This window comes from Crinia signifera, chromosome 2 (assembly GCF_055691185.1).
Source record: "Crinia signifera chromosome 2, ASM5569118v1, whole genome shotgun sequence".
NCBI classification, from domain to species: domain Eukaryota; kingdom Metazoa; phylum Chordata; class Amphibia; order Anura; family Myobatrachidae; genus Crinia; species Crinia signifera.
In genome coordinates, this window is record NC_139218.1 from 263,088,357 (window position 1) to 263,104,157 (window position 15,801).

The following is a 15,801-nucleotide window of genomic DNA, read 5'->3' on the forward strand; positions in this document are numbered from 1 at the left end:
GGGGTGTACACAGGGCCGGTGCCACCACTAGGCAGCTTTAGGCATTTGCCAGCCACTTGAGGGTGGCACTTAGGAGTAGCCCCCCCCCCTCAGTGTGGAGCCTTATCAGGTCAGCGGCATGTGAGCGACTCCTCCCTCCCCTGCAGCAGGTCGGAGGTGGTACGGCTGCACGCACCACCCTCCCATCCCTCCGTGGAATGTGTCGGCGGCGATGAGAAGCGGCCGCAGACCCGACAACCCCCCCCCCTGTGCAGCGATACAGCCAGATTCCCCCCCCCCCCCCCCCGTGGAATGGGTCGCACCCCCATGTAGCATCCCTAGCCGTGAGCGCACCCGCACCCCTCCAAGCGGATGGTGCAGCGGAGCACTCCTCATTTCATTGGGCAGGATGCAGGAGGGTTGCCTGCTCTTCCAGGATGATTACCAGACAATTAGAAAGTCTCCCTGATATATCAGGAGCAGAGCCAGCTCTACTATTAGGCAGCTTTACTAGGGGTGCCCCTGACTATCATAAAATTAAGCATGACATCCCTGTGGAATGCAAGCAGCAGGTGTTACAATTCTAAGATGCTACCCCCATACTATAACCTGAGGTTTTGGATAGTTGGTAGTCATGTATGGGTGGTGACGGGAGCAGTACTGTAAGCTGGAGTTTTGCTATTTTATTCTCCCTCTATGGGAGTCGTGGACCCCCACGAGGGAGCAGTTGGGATTCCGACGTCGGAGGAATGACTGTCAGAATCCCAACTGTCGGGGAGCCGTCCGCAACCCGTTTTGCCTAGGGTGGTGCCAAAAACCTTGATCAGGAGAGTAGGTAAGTTTGTACGTAAGCTAATTCTTCCTACTCCATGCACTTCTATGCTTGCCTTTATTGCACTAGCTACAGTTACCTTTGACCAGGGCCGTAACTAGGGGGGGGGGGGGGGGGGCTAGGAGGTCGCGCGACCGGGGTGTTGACCAGGGAGGGGACTAGAGTGAGCCAGTCATTCCGCTCCAGCTGCCATAGTGCCTGCACAGAGAGTGATTCATTTAGAGGTACTCCATGGCCCACGCCGGTGCCACATCTCACACGGAGGTATTTCTATGACTGTGCTGCCACTCAGTTAAACTGGATGGAATGGTATGGCTGATTTACACTGTAAATGATAGTATGGGATGCCAAATTACTATCTTGCCCCAGGTGCTGGAAATCCTAGTTTGGGCCCTGCTCTGACTCATCTGTGACTTGTGATCTTATTTACTGGCAACCCTTCTGAGTACTTTGGCCTATAACTTGCCATGTCTGATTAACCAAGAGGGAGCCAGGACTTTTGGGCACCTTGCAAAGAATAAAATGAATGCTTAATTTATCACCCGTCCCGATGTACTGTGGGGAGTAAAGTTATTAAGGTAACTGCTAGATGGCTGTGCCGATGTAGCTTACTGGTGGAACAATTACTTTATGCACCAGCTGTAGCACATGTGGCATGTGAAGAAGCCAGTGTTCTTCACATGCCACAAGCATTAGATCCTACATCCCAGTTGTATAATCATACTTGCCTACCTGCCCCTCTCCATGAGGGAGAAAATGCTCTGTCCCTGGACTTCACTGGTAATGGAGGATTGCCATAACCTATCAGGGTCAGGTAGGCAAGTATGTGTATAACCTTTGTTACATGCACATGGGCAGTATGAATGGCGAGTCCCTGAGCACCCATACACGTGTGTTAGGCAGAATTACAAGGGGAGCTACATGTGTATTAGCCTAGGGCACCTGGAACCTTTAATCTGGCCCTGATAACTTGCATATGTCTATAAGGGTGAATCACAGGGGGTTCTCAAACTCGGTCCTCAGGACCCCAGACAGTTCACGTTTTCCAGGTCACCCGGCAGGTGCACATGTGCATTCATTACTGACTGACACATTTTAAAAGATCTGCAGGTGGTGCTAGTTATTTCACTTGTTATTCTGTGAAGAGACCTGCAAAACATGCACTGTGTGGGGTCCTGAGGAACGAGTTGTAGAACCTGTGGTCTAATGTGATTCACCCCACTGTAAATTCAGATGCCTTTGCCCATGCTCACAGTTTCTTAATCATTTTGCTTTCTGGCTCCACATACTCTCTCCTCAGACCTACCCTTATTCTTTTTTTTTTAGTTAACCCTATGAGTGTCGAGTGACTGTTTGAAAATAGGTGTGAAATATGCCAAGCAAACCTTTTTATTCACCATAATGACCTGTAATGTTTACCTTATATAGGAAACATCATCTTTTTTACACAATATTTTTTATTTGAATATTATATAACAAATGTGAGCAACCCTGGCATTTTTAGACAATATTTTATTTCTTATCTTACAGAGATGATGAAACACAAAGGGTCACCAAGGAACACTCCACTTTTGCCACTGCTGTGTCTCAGCCTCTCTCTACCTTACATGGAAAGGTCTCCTACTCATACTTACCTACTTTTAATTTCACCCTATCGGAAGAGCCTGGGGGAATGTTGGGGGGAGGGGACATGGCAGGACCTCTGCCTTCAAACCTCGTCCCCACTTAGACAGAATGCAGCAAATCACAGGGCCACTCTCTCTCTTTAATGCCTGCCACTATTAATCATGCACACTTCACTAGGATGTGGACAAGATGAGGAAAATAAGCCTGCTCTTCCGGAGTTGGGGGGGGGGGCTCAGCGAAAAAACCGTGAACCTCCTGCAACTTCCAGGAGAGTATGCAAATAGGCTCCTCCTCCCTCCATATTGGACATGGCCTCTTTGTAGGCACTGCCAGTTTGTTTGCAATATTTAATTCATGCTTACCGTTCTATGTCCATCCATACCTAATATAACTCTGTCATCCCCACCTTGTCTTAATCCTGCATGTCCACAGAGAAATCATGAAAGAATAAATGATGTTCACCTGCCTGACTCCCTTCACTAGCCTCATGCCCTAACTGAAATTACTGCTCCATGCCTAGAGATAATCGGTCTAAAGGTGCCCATACACGGAGCCGTTCGTCGGCATCCATTCTGTACTATGCGATGCGCGCTCCCGCGCATCACATAGTATGGTACAAAAAGTATGTGCTGCACATACTTTTTGTACTAGGTACACATCGTATCGGATCGCAGTGCATGCACACTGCATGCACTAGGGATGCGATCCGATCCGATGTGTGCTGTTTAAGTCCCAAACGGATCCGTTAAACGGACCGTGTATGGGCAGCTTATGGCTGAATAGCATTCCACCCATCTTGGTACTCCTGTATATCAGGTACCATGGTAATTTTGCCACCTTGTAACATGTATGATAATTGTATTTAGCCTTATAAATATATTTTAGTAAAAAAAACTTGTGTTCCCTATAAAATAAGTAATACAATGTTTTGTTCCCTATTATAAAAAATATTAAAATATTGCCCTATTTTTATAATCATATATAAATAGTGGTAGCACATATTTGATAGAAATAAAAGTAGTACCCCTGTTATTTAAAAAATAATATATATGTATAGGATCTTGACAAAGGTTTATTAAAACCAAAAAGTTGATCGTTCATCTCTCTTGCCGTTGGCCTCTGTTTGTTCATTACTCAAGACCCGTGAGTGCCACTCACCTCCCCCCGTCTGTCGGGCTATTTGTGTAAATGATGGCTGCAAGGCCTCGCATTGGAGGCACCAGGGCAATATACAGCTTGAAATTGGAGTGCTGGGTCACTGTTGGAGCATATATATATATATATATATATATATATATATATATATATATATATATATACCAATGGAAAAATATACATTTTGTAGCTTGCTCTGGGGAGTGCTCTAACCATTCAAATATTTAAGATCAGGCTAGATAACTAATTAGTAACTTATAGCCAATAAAGAGTTTTGTCTTATCTCCAAGTTGACACAGCCAATTATGAGCTTAGGAGGCTGTTCCCCACTGTCACCAATGATAAATGTGCCTCTATTTCAAAGGAAACACCAGGGCTTAAAGTGGTAATGCAGAGGTGGGGGAACTCAGGGCCAGATTTATTAAGCTCGGTGAAGTGATTTAGTGTCTGGTTTTTATCACCAGCCAATCAGCTCCTAACTGTGTTACAGACTTGGTTTGAAAAATTATAGGTAGAAGCTGATTGGCCGGTGATAAAAACCAGACACTTTATCACTTCACCGTGCTTAATAAATCTACCCCTCAGTTCTCTATGCCACCTAATTATCCCACATCCCCTCACCGCATTAGGCAGAGACAGGGCCAGTGGTAGGGTTTTTGGCATCCCCCTGCAAACTAGAATGCTTTTACGTGAGAATTACTAATCTTCTGTCTCTCCATTAGAGGTGGTGGAACTCCGTGGGATACACTGTCTGCAGGGAAGTTGTTGTCTTTAAAATAACTAGCATATTTAAAACACAAGGAGATTCTTACCATTTACGTGAATAGAAAACTCAATAGTCAGGTACTGTCCCTGTGTCCGAATCTCTAACATCACCCACATAGCTCTGTATTTTAGTAAATGTTGACTACAGACTAGTTGTATACTGTGTTGCCCAACTGTGAATTGTTGTCATAATTGTGTTGTTGCCAATTTATACCATACTTTCAATGGGCCTTTGACAAGTAAATCATTTTGTCTGGTGTGTCATGTTGGCCACTGAATTGTAATGCCTCAGTTACCATAGTGCAACACTTAAAACAGAAAGTTGCAACACCAGTGATTCAGGCTCCTTCATATGTTATTCAAACCCCCTGCACTGCATACTGTAAGGACTTTCAAGTGCAGAGTTACATTGTACATAGAAGAAACTACTGTATATGTTTATAAAGTCTTCTTGTTAACTGTGTCTATTGTAACAAAATGGTCTATGAGGTAACACCTTGTACTAATGATGCACAATGCCCAGGCATGTCTGGGCATTTCTTGGTATACTTCCTCCTGTCTGTGTAGCATTTTACAGGAATCATCAGTTCCACTTCCAGCCTAACAATTATAGTCTGTCAAACTATTCCGTTATTGATTGTTTGATTATTAACTTTAGTTTCATACATGCACATTATGAACTATATTATGATTAAACATATTTCTGTGTGTATCATGGCATCCCATACACCTGACGTGAGCTTATTTTACATGGGTTGTATGCAGGCCCGGGGACAGGAGAGGGTCAAAGAGGACAACCATCCCAGGCCCGATGTCCTGAGGGGCCCCAAGGCTAGTTTCCCCTCACTTAGCTCCTGGACGCTCAATCCCGCAGCCCCCCTGCTCTAGCTCAGATCCTGTGCCCCGGTCAGATGCATGGGACTCTTGTGGGGCAGAGCTACAGGAAACTTGGGTGGGGGCAGAGCTACATGCATGCCTGGTGATGGGGGTCAAAGGGGACAGCGGTCCACAGCCCTGATGTCCTGATGTGCCTGGGGCTAGACCCCCCACTTAGCCCCCAGCCGCTCGTTCCCCCACTCGGAAGCCCTCGTGCCCTAAAAAAGATGCAGAGCCTCGTTCAGCTGCATTGGACTCATGGGGAACAGAGCTACAGGGGACTCTAGGGGGGCTACACAGGACTCACGGGTGGCAGATCTACACAGTACTCAGGAGGCTGCTGAGCCTGAGTGCAAAACAGAGAAGAAAGGCGGCTACAGGGCCAGTGAGACTGCACACTGTGGGTCTTTCTAATGTAAAAGTTATTTTGTGTATATTTGTAGGGTTTGTTAGGGATAGACTACAGGGGCGGGGGTGCAGTAAGAATTAGGCTGCAGGGTACAAGGATCTTGATTAGGCTTCGGGGTAGGGTAGGGTGAGGGATCACACCAGTGTGATAGAGTGCAGGATGCGGGGTGAGGGAGTGCGTCAGTGTGAAAGAATGCAAGCCACAGTGTGTCCAGTTTATGTTCCAGCAGGCCGCGGATGAAGGAGGGCATTAGTGTGATAGACCGCAGGCCATGGGTGAGGGAGGGAGTTAGTGTGATAGAGAGCACGCCACTGGGCAAGGGAGTGCATCAGTGTAAAAGAGCACAGGGCAAAGGAGCGCATCAGTGTAAAAGAGCACAGGGCAAGGGAGCGCATCAGTGTAAAAGAGCACAGGGCAAGGGAACGCATCAGTGTAAAAGAGCACAGGGTAAGGGAGCGCATCAGTGTAAAAGAGCACAGGGCAAGGGAACGCATCAGTGTAAAAGAGCACAGGGTAAGGGAGCGCATCAGTGTAAAAGAGCACAGGGCAAGGGAGCGCATCAGTGTAAAAGAGCACAGGGTAAGGGAGCGCGTCAGTGTAAAAGAGCACAGGGTAAGGGAGCGCATCAGTGTAAAAGAGCACAGGGTAAGGGAACGCATCAGTGTAAAAGAGATCAGGGTAAGGGAGCGCATCAGTGTAAAAGAGCACAGGGCAAGGGAGTGCATCAGTGTAAAAGAGTACAGGGTAAGGGAGCGCATCAGTGTAAAAGAGCAAAGGGCAAGGGAGCTCGTCAGTGTAAAAGAGCACAGGGCAAGGGAGCACGTCAGTGTAAAAGAGCACAGGGCAAGGGAGCGCGTCAGTGAAAAAGAGCACAGGGTAATGGAGCGCGTCAGTGTAAAAGAGCACAGGGTAAGGGAGCGCATCAGTGTAAAAGAGCACAGGGTAAGGGAGCGCATCAGTGTAAAAGAGCACAGGGCAAGGGAGTGCATCAGTGTAAAAGAGCACAGGGTAAGGGAGCGCATCAGTGTGAAAGAGCACAGGGCAAGGGAGCTCATCAGTGTAAAAGAGCACAGGGCAAGGGAGCTCATCAGTGTAAAAGAGCACAGGGCAAGGGAGCTCGTCAGTGTAAAAGAGCACAGGGCAAGGGAGCTCATCAGTGTAAAAGAGCACAGGGCAAGGGAGCTCGTCAGTGTAAAAGAGCACAGGGCAAGGGAGCACGTCAGTGTAAAAGAGCACAGGGTAAGGGAGCGCGTCAGTGAAAAAGAGCACAGGGTAAGGGAGCGCATCAGTGTGAAAGAGCACAGGGTAAGGGAGCGCATCAGTGTAAAAGAGCACAGGGTAAGGGAGCGCATCAGTGTAAAAGAGCACAGGGCAAGGGAGTGCATCAGTGTAAAAGAGCACAGGGTAAGGGAGCGCATCAGTGTAAAAGAGCACAGGGCAAGGGAGCTCATCAGTGTAAAAGAGCCCAGGGCAAGGGAGCTCGTCAGTGTAAAAGAGCACAGGGCAAGGGAGCGCGTCAGTGTAAAAGAGCACAGAGTAAGGGAGCGCGTCAGTGAAAAAGAGCACAGGGTAAGGGAGCGTATCAGTGTAAAAGAGCACAGGGTAAGGGAGCGCGTCAGTGTGAAAGAGCACAGGGTAAGGGAGCGCATCAGTGTAAAAGAGCACAGGGTAAGGGAGCGCATCAGTGTAAAAGAGCACAGGGCAAGGGAGTGCATCAGTGTAAAAGAGCACAGGGTAAGGGAGCGCATCAGTGTAAAAGAGCACAGGGCAAGGGAGCTCATCAGTGTAAAAGAGCACAGGGCAAGGGAGCTCGTCAGTGTAAAAGAGCACAGGGCAAGGGAGCGCGTCAGTGTAAAAGAGCACAGAGTAAGGGAGCGCGTCAGTGAAAAAGAGCACAGGGTAAGGGAGCGTATCAGTGTAAAAGAGCACAGGGTAAGGGAGCTCGTCAGTGTAAAAGAGCACAGGGCAAGGGAGCGCGTCAGTGTAAAAGAGCACAGGGTAAGGGAGCGCATCAGTGTAAAAGAGCACAGGGTAAGGGAGCGCATCAGTGTAAAAGAGCATAGGGTAAGGGAGCGCATCAGTGTAAAAGAGCACAGGGCAAGGGAGCGCATCAGTGTAAAAGAGCACAGGGCAAGGGAGCTCATCAGTGTAAAAGAGCGCAGGCCACGGTGTGAGGGAGCGCATCAGTGTGATAGAATGCAGGCCACAGTGTGTCCAGTTTATGTTCCAGCATGGGGGGTTGATAGCGTTTGAGGGTTGGGGTCGGGGCCCTCAGATATATCATTGTATGGGGCTCCAAGATTTCTGTTGACAGCCCTGCCTACAATAGCCCACACACCGCGACCTATGGCTTTGGTGGCTAATCCACCACCAAGAGCAAGGCTACTGCTGCTGATTACACACCTTGGATTCTGCTACTGCTGCAAAAACTGGTTTAGATCCTCCACATTACTTATTACACATTACGCTGTCTCTGCCACAATATACTGCAATGCGTTATCTATTGAAATCCATTTAAATCTTTTGTTGCATTGGAAGTGCTAGGTGGCCAATAGCACTATTCAGAGTGAGAAGCTCTGAATGTTAACAAGTACATTCAGCATTTCTCGCTGTTCGTAGTGGTACGGGTACTCGGTTAATGTTTTTGGCAAGTACCTGGATGCCTACAGGGAATGAAGAGGACACGATCCATGCCAAGGAGCTGGTAAGTGCAATTTCCTTCAACAGATACCTATATGGAACAACTACTGGAGAAGGGGACCGATAACTACGTGTCAAGGTAGGTATCAGTATGTATGGGGTGTATGTAATAAATGTATACATTTCTGACGTGTCAGTGTGTGTTTATTTAACTATTTGTACTGTTGTGAAACGGCAAGTTCCAGCGGGCCCATTAATGCCTTGCATGCTGGGACTCTTAATTCCACAACAATTGATAATAGTTTATTTCTATTTTTTTTACACCATTTCCATCAGGGGACCACTCAGGGGACAGCCCTGGGCTTAAGCCCAGGCAGGGTCAATCCTGGAGGTGGAACCTCTTCATTAGGGGTTCCCCACTCCTGCAGGGTCCCTGCCTGTGCTGACTTGTCAGGGGCAAAATGCATTGGCCGGGGTAATTAATATAAATAGTTTCTCCTCGGCTGTGGCGCTACCCTGCAGGCTGGGGGGGGGGCCCAATGCTGGTTCTCAAAATACAGGTGACCCCCTACTCATTTTGTCCCCCATATTTTGGGAACTAGGACCATTGAGCCTGGTTCTGGTTTTAAAAATTCTGGGGATCCCCCAACTTTAATTATTCCCTGAATTTTAAAAACCAGGACCAGCTCTTTGAGCCTGGGGCTGGTTACGGCCTTGGGTGGGGACCCCACGCTGTTTTTTTTAAATTATTTATTTTTAAAAAAATTTTTTACACTGCAGCCTGCACGGATCTGACTGATCCATGCAGGCTGCTGACTTATTTTTGTATTTAGCGGCTGTATATACGGCTGCTAAATACAAATACGGAGGCATGCGGCAGCCTAGGCCATCAGAAGAATATGAATCCATAAATACTGCAGCTTAGTAAATCTGTCTTATTTATGAATTGTATTTTCCAGAAAATATGACGATGCCGGTCGTATGAATTCGTACCCGGCATTGGTCGAATTTGGGGGTGTTAGTAAATTTTCCCTTATGGCAATAGGTATGGACTGGACTGGATTTGGGTGCAGGTAGCAGTTGAATGGAACTAACGGATGCACAGGATCTGGCTAGAACCATAGGATTGTGGTGAGCAAAGGAATACAGGAATGCAGTTCTTGGAGTCTCAGATGATGTACATCGATGGTATGTCAGATATGATGAGGAACATGGCAGGTGAGTATGGAGGCTCAGGTTTGTCCCACTAACACAGACACAGCAGGAGTTCACAGATGATGACAGCTTTACAATTGTGCACCGATGGTGACTGATATATGGAGCACTGAATGGTGACTGGTAAAAGCAGGTGGAACTTGGGTCTAATTATCCTGATGCTGTGGCTGATCTAAATCCTCATCTGTATTTTCACATTATCCTCATGTGGAAACATGCTCTCTCTCTCTCTCTCTCTCTCTCTCTCTCTCTCTCTCTCTCTCTCTATATATATATATATAGGATGCTGGTGGACGGCGGCACTCAAAAAAACGACACAAACGGCTGGATTAGTGTCCCCTAATCCAGCCGTTTGTGTCGTTTTTTTGAGTGCCGCCGTCCACCAGCATCCTACATAGCGCCTATCTCCTATAGGTACATCACACGGAGGGCACCAGCTTATTGTCAGGCTGAAGGGGAGTGCTGCTTTATGAAAAACTTCTAAATATATATATATATATATATATATATATATATATATATATATATATATAATGTGGGATGTGGGGCATCATAGCATGGGCATTCCCTAGGGATCGTTTTGTTATGTCCCTCCCTCCAATTCCAAAAAATAAAAAATAGTGGGGGGGGGGGGGGGGGGGTTGCACCAATTTTCTTTCTGGCATAGGCACCAAAAACTCTATGGCTATGTTTAATTTAACAACAAACTTATTGCATGGGAAACTGCCAAATGACCCAATAACATGTACTATATTGATATATTGATATATTGGAACATGTCTAATATGTGCTGAATCCTATGAGAATGGAGCATTATAATGTAAAAAGAACAATGAAACAAACTATAAAATTAATTATTCTGTAGCTGGTTGAGTTTATAAAGACCTTAAACTTAATACGTTTTGGCAATCAGAAATTGGAAGTAATGGAATATGGCCTAGAATAAAACATTAGCGTGCAGGTAGAATGCATTTATTGTGTTTGTCGTCTCTTTAAAAAGGCTTTTATGTGTCAACAATACCTTATCAACATAATTTATTGAGCATATTTCATTCTCCGCAAGCATTATCTTTGTGTTGTAGACTATACTGTGTTGCTCAGTTTCACATTAAATTATTAAAAGCTTTGCCTTTTTTGAACCTTTTAGAACCATTAGAAAAGATCTTTGGCAAGAACACAATGGAATATGTACTGAATTTGTGCAGAGGACAGTTTGATTTCATTGTTCGGATACCAGATACCCTCAAGATTCGTATCTTATCTTTTCTTGATTCACAAGACATAAAGCAGCTGTCAGAAACATGTAGGACATACCAGAAGGTAAGCATTTCACTGCTGCTGTTCCATAGATTTTACATTTCCAAAGGTCATGTTCTAGTAAGCAGTAAGAGTTATTTTACTATTAGTTCCCGCTTAGAAATGCTGAACAACAGCAGTAAAATGAATATGCTGTAGCCATGCTCAGTCAAGGTAGATTGGTTTACTAGAGGTTATTTACATGCCAGGTATTATTCACCTATTCTTGCGCAAATGCACTTAGTTATATCTAATTGCATGGAGTTGCATCTAACATTGCACCATTGCACATTTTATCCCTTAAGAAGGACTATTTTTTTACATGACATCTGTTGTGGAAATCAGATCTTGACCTGTATTGTCTAATAGGGATGATTAAGCCCCTACAAGATGCAATTATTATTGCATATCTAGATATACATTTGCCCTCATCATAATAACATTTAAATGTATGATAGTGAATTGTAGGATTTTTTAAAGTCCTAAATCTTCAAACAACTTAAAAGCTACCAAGCTAGTAAAATAGAGGAAGGTAGCAGCGCTAAAAACAATTAATGAGGAAATTGGATGATCTTTACAATATTATTGATTTAATATAAACATGTATTTAAGAAACAATATAACAACACAAAGCAGCTTCTGTTTAAAAAAAAGGGGGGGTTGATACACAACACTTTAAAATAAATGTGTTAAAATGCCCTTATGCCATACTATAACAACAATAGTAGAGGAGAGTCCATTCCTATTAAGCCCAGGATATTTAAACTGGAAGTATAGTTACCGCTCCTTATTGGATAGATAAATTGGTGGTCGGCCTCAGATGAAACAAATTACCGAAATATACTGGACTAGATTTTGAGGACGGTTTGGTGAGTACCACAAGTATCCCGTTTCTTTAGAAGGAGTGGACGTCCAGAGAGTCTTTTAGGTACCCCAATGGTGCAATGTGGGGGTGCGTTGAGGTGTAATCCTCTGCTGGGCTGGTTCAGACTTCAATCCAAGATTCTTTAGAAATGGCAAGATGGGCAACAGCAACTCTGACGCGTTTCGCTGCTTCTAGCAGCTTTCTCAAAGCTAGTAAAATGCTGGACTTTGTTATTATGAAGTCTCTAGGTGGATTGATTACTGGTAGTCCAGGTTTTTTTGCTAACAGTGCTGAGGAGGAAGAGTCTAAAGAGTCAACCGGCTTTCGCCAAGAACTGCTGCATAGTAGGATGGACATAACTGACAAAAAACTGCAGGTTATGGTCATCTATTAGCCCCCAAGATAAGACCGCGTAGGAGATGGATGGATGGATATCAGTACAGGTTGAGTATCCCTTATCCAAAATGCTCGGGACCAGCAGAATTTTGGATAACGGATTGTTCCGTATTTCGGAATATTTTAATATTTCCATGATGTGTTTTGAAGTATCTTGCATTTATGCTGTATAAACACACCAACCACATGAAATGCACACAAATATATTTTATTTGTTCAAAAAACAAGGTTTCAAAAACATGAAACAAAATTAGTGTACTATCTCAGGCACTGAATTTGAATGCCAAGCAATCATTGTCTTGCACATATATAGTGGCAGTTACATATCATGTCCTCAGTAGTGCTATTACAAATGTCCCCAGTAAGTTTTAACAAAAAAATATATATTTTTCCACTTTCTCGAATGTATGGTTTTTGGAATAATTTAGATAACGGATAATCGGATACGGGATACGGGATACTCAACCTGTACCATATACAATTCAGCAGGCAAAAATGTAGTCAGGAATCTTAATAGGTCCAATGAAATAAAGAACAAGCATATATATATATATATATATATATATATATATATATATATATATATATATATATACATAATATCTTAGAGATGGCAATCTGCAGCTGAATGTAGTCATAGCTGAAGATTCATGATAGTGATTGTTAAGTGTGAATTAAGCTCATATTGGAAGATGGATACAAATATCCTGAAGGCCCAAGATATAGATTATTAGGAATTTCTTTAAATTCTGTTTCACTCTTTTAGTCTGTTAATTTGACTGTGGAATAATTTTTTTGAGCCTGCTCTTCGAAGTAAATATCTATTTTATAGCAGAGCGAGATTATATCAAGGTAGACCAGCAGCTCTTTTGCAGTCAACTTAATTCTTTCATTGCACTTCACTGGCAAAGTCCATAGATTGCCTCTCTCTAGGCAAATGTGTAGTCAGAAATTCTAACTACAGGGTCACTAGCACGGTGGCAAAATGATGACAAGCAAGTGTTTGTGGCACATATAAAAGTTCATATAAAAGTTCATAGTTCATAGCTAAAATGATCTTATCCTCTGGAATTTGGTGCCAATGTGACAACACAGTCACATGCACCTGTTTCTTTAACCATACGCAAGGCATGTATGCACCAGATGCGACCACACCAGGCTGGGCCTTCCCTGACACAATCGCATTTGATATGACCATGGACTTGATTCCGATGCCGGCGCAACTTTGATGATATCTCGACCGGGTGAATATTGGTAGACTGTGCATTTATTGCAGCTGAGTTATTGACAGATAGAGGCTGTTTAGGGGAGGTGACAGTGGGGTGTATGCAAAAATGCAGGCATGTTGTGACATTTTTTTAGGGCTTGTCTCGGTATGAAACTGCATTCTTGTACGTATAAAACATGGAGACAGCTGCATGGCCATAGAGATAGTCAGAGAGTCAATGTTCCTTGCATCTGCATCATGGTTGCAACAGAGTATGCAACTGCTGAGATTGTTGCAATATTTTTGATGGGCACCTGTTATTTGCCAAGGCCGCCACTGTTCATGGAGTTTTCACTGTTTTTTATGTTTTCACATGCACATTTTCACCTGGATCCATTGGCAGCCTCTGAAGTTTAATGTGCAGGGTAACCCATAGATGTTGGTCAGATAAATCAGAATCCATGGGTTAGTGCAGAGTAGTGGTGAAATTGCATAGTAATTGAATAGATCCAGGCACTAAACACAGAGCCTTACATGAGTGGTAAACACAAAGGGCGATATCCTAGTGCCCACAATCGCTGATATGTTGACACATGTCTCGGCTTATCGGAGATCTTGTTTCATCTGCCTCAGGCCAATTGTCATTTGCTCGGATATATTACCAGATTTTCATTCTAACCAGAAAGATTGGACAAATAATAATATAATGTGTGTTCAGCTTAAAGGTGCCCATCCAATAGTTTTTCGTATGGCATGCAATACCCTGCCAACGCACCCGGCAGCTCATTATATGCGGTCTTTTTGCATACGATGTATCATATGCTATTCCAGTCGTGGCTGTGGGATCCGATAGATCCTTGTAGCAGCCATGATGATCTCCGGCTCCTCATGGGATCTTGCAATGGATTAGAATCAGATGTAAACCACATACAATTTAACACTTTTCATATGATATCTAAGCCCAATGCATCAAAATCAGATGAAAAGGGCCCAAACTGCACTAGGATGGGCACCTTTAGACATGTTTTTTGGGTAAAAATGCTCGGTGCAAGCAAAGTCTCATGGGAATTGTCATGTTGAGAGGGGTTGTTTGGTGCAACTGCAGCAATAATGTGTGAGGACCAGGGGTTAAAGTGAGGGGGAACGGGGTGTAACTGAGTTCCACCACCTCTAATGGTAGGGGGAACTGAGTTCAACCTCTACCACAGTCCTGAACAGTAATTCCAACAGAAAAGCCTGTCCCAGAGGCTTCTTCTTCTGGCAAGGTGTATGTAATGTAAAGTTAAGATGAACAACTGTGGACATTGTATGTACAAGGGTCATTACTGTGTGATTTAATATGAATCAAGGGCACTACATGCAGTGTAATGTGTACACAATTGTGCTACCATGTTTTGTGGGACCATTATCCCTTTATGGGAGGCAGGGCACAAATTCCATGGCACTGGTCTAGGCTCTGCCTAATGGTGGTGGGCAGTGTTAGTGGAACGGAGTTCCACCACCTCTCCAGGACCACTTTAAGCCCTGGTGATGACACATCTCTACTTACAATGTATGCTCTGTGGCACATAATATACACAAATGAGGCAAGTACAAATTATGCTACTTTATATAATCTAGTTAATTTAAACTGTTGTAAGATTTTTACATCTATACATTTATCCTCCAGCTGTGCAGCAGTGAAGACTTTTGGGAAAAAATCAAACCGAGACAAGAGATAAACATAAGAAAAAGCGGTTCAGTGTCTGTGAAGACAAGGAAACTCAATCAAAAGGTGGATGGCCCAGCTTGGATGCAAAGAAGAAGCACAATGTTTTAGGTTTCTTGTTTTTTTTGTAGTCATTTACTTCTGCAGTAAACATGTTTTCCCCTATGTATACAGAAAAATCATAAAAAAAAGTCAAATGTTTTATTGCTTGACTTATTAGCTCGATTTATTAACTGATATTTTAATTGATGCTTCCCTACATCTAGTACTTTACTTAACTGTTATTTATACCCCTTTTACACAGAACATCAAATTACTGGGCAAACTCGTTCTACCTGGTAATTTGTTCAGTGTAAAATGGTCAACTCGGGTCTTAAATCCCTGGTTGCCGACCCTGCTCTTTTACCAGGGTCGGCGACCTGGGATTTGGGACCCAGATTGACCTTTTCACATTGAAGAAATACCTGTGTAATTCAGCAAATTACCGGGTTGACATTTTTAACCCGGTAATTTGCTGCTGAGTGTGAAAGCGGGTCAGACTGCACCAGGCAAAATGACCTGGCACTCAAATTGCTGGGTAATTGCCGGGTCACATGGCTGAAAGTGGTATTATTAGACATTTCCCATTTGTCACCTTGAATTTAATGTAACTGACAAAGCCATTACTGATAAATAATAGTAGCATAACAAAAAGGGGGTATTCCATTCTCTGTGATTTGCCTTAGTAATATTCGACTGTGAGCATCACATTAATTAATGGTAGCCAAGCGTGGATAATTTACTAACCTCTATGGGGTGTGAGGGTAAATTAGCAATGTTTCTAATTGTCTTG

At 43.9% G+C, this 15,801-nt stretch overlaps 1 protein-coding gene across 3 annotated transcripts in view; it reads left to right on the forward strand.

The window, feature by feature from the left end:
* The window catches only part of LOC146057356 (F-box only protein 36-like), a 21,456-nt gene extending 6,286 nt beyond the window's left edge, over nucleotides 1–15,170 (forward strand). For 2 of the 3 annotated variants that reach the window (XM_083168490.1, XM_083168491.1), the window contains 2 exons: nucleotides 10,645–10,817; nucleotides 14,931–15,170. In XM_083168490.1, the coding sequence (XP_083024616.1) occupies nucleotides 10,645–10,817; nucleotides 14,931–15,080 (323 nt within the window). In that variant the 3' untranslated portion in view covers nucleotides 15,081–15,170. Of the gene's footprint in view, nucleotides 1–2,341; nucleotides 2,427–4,314; nucleotides 4,429–10,644; nucleotides 10,818–14,930 lie in introns of those variants that run through there. The other variant, XM_083168492.1, reaches the window with a different exon arrangement.
* The last annotated feature ends 631 nt before the right edge of the window (nucleotides 15,171–15,801 follow it).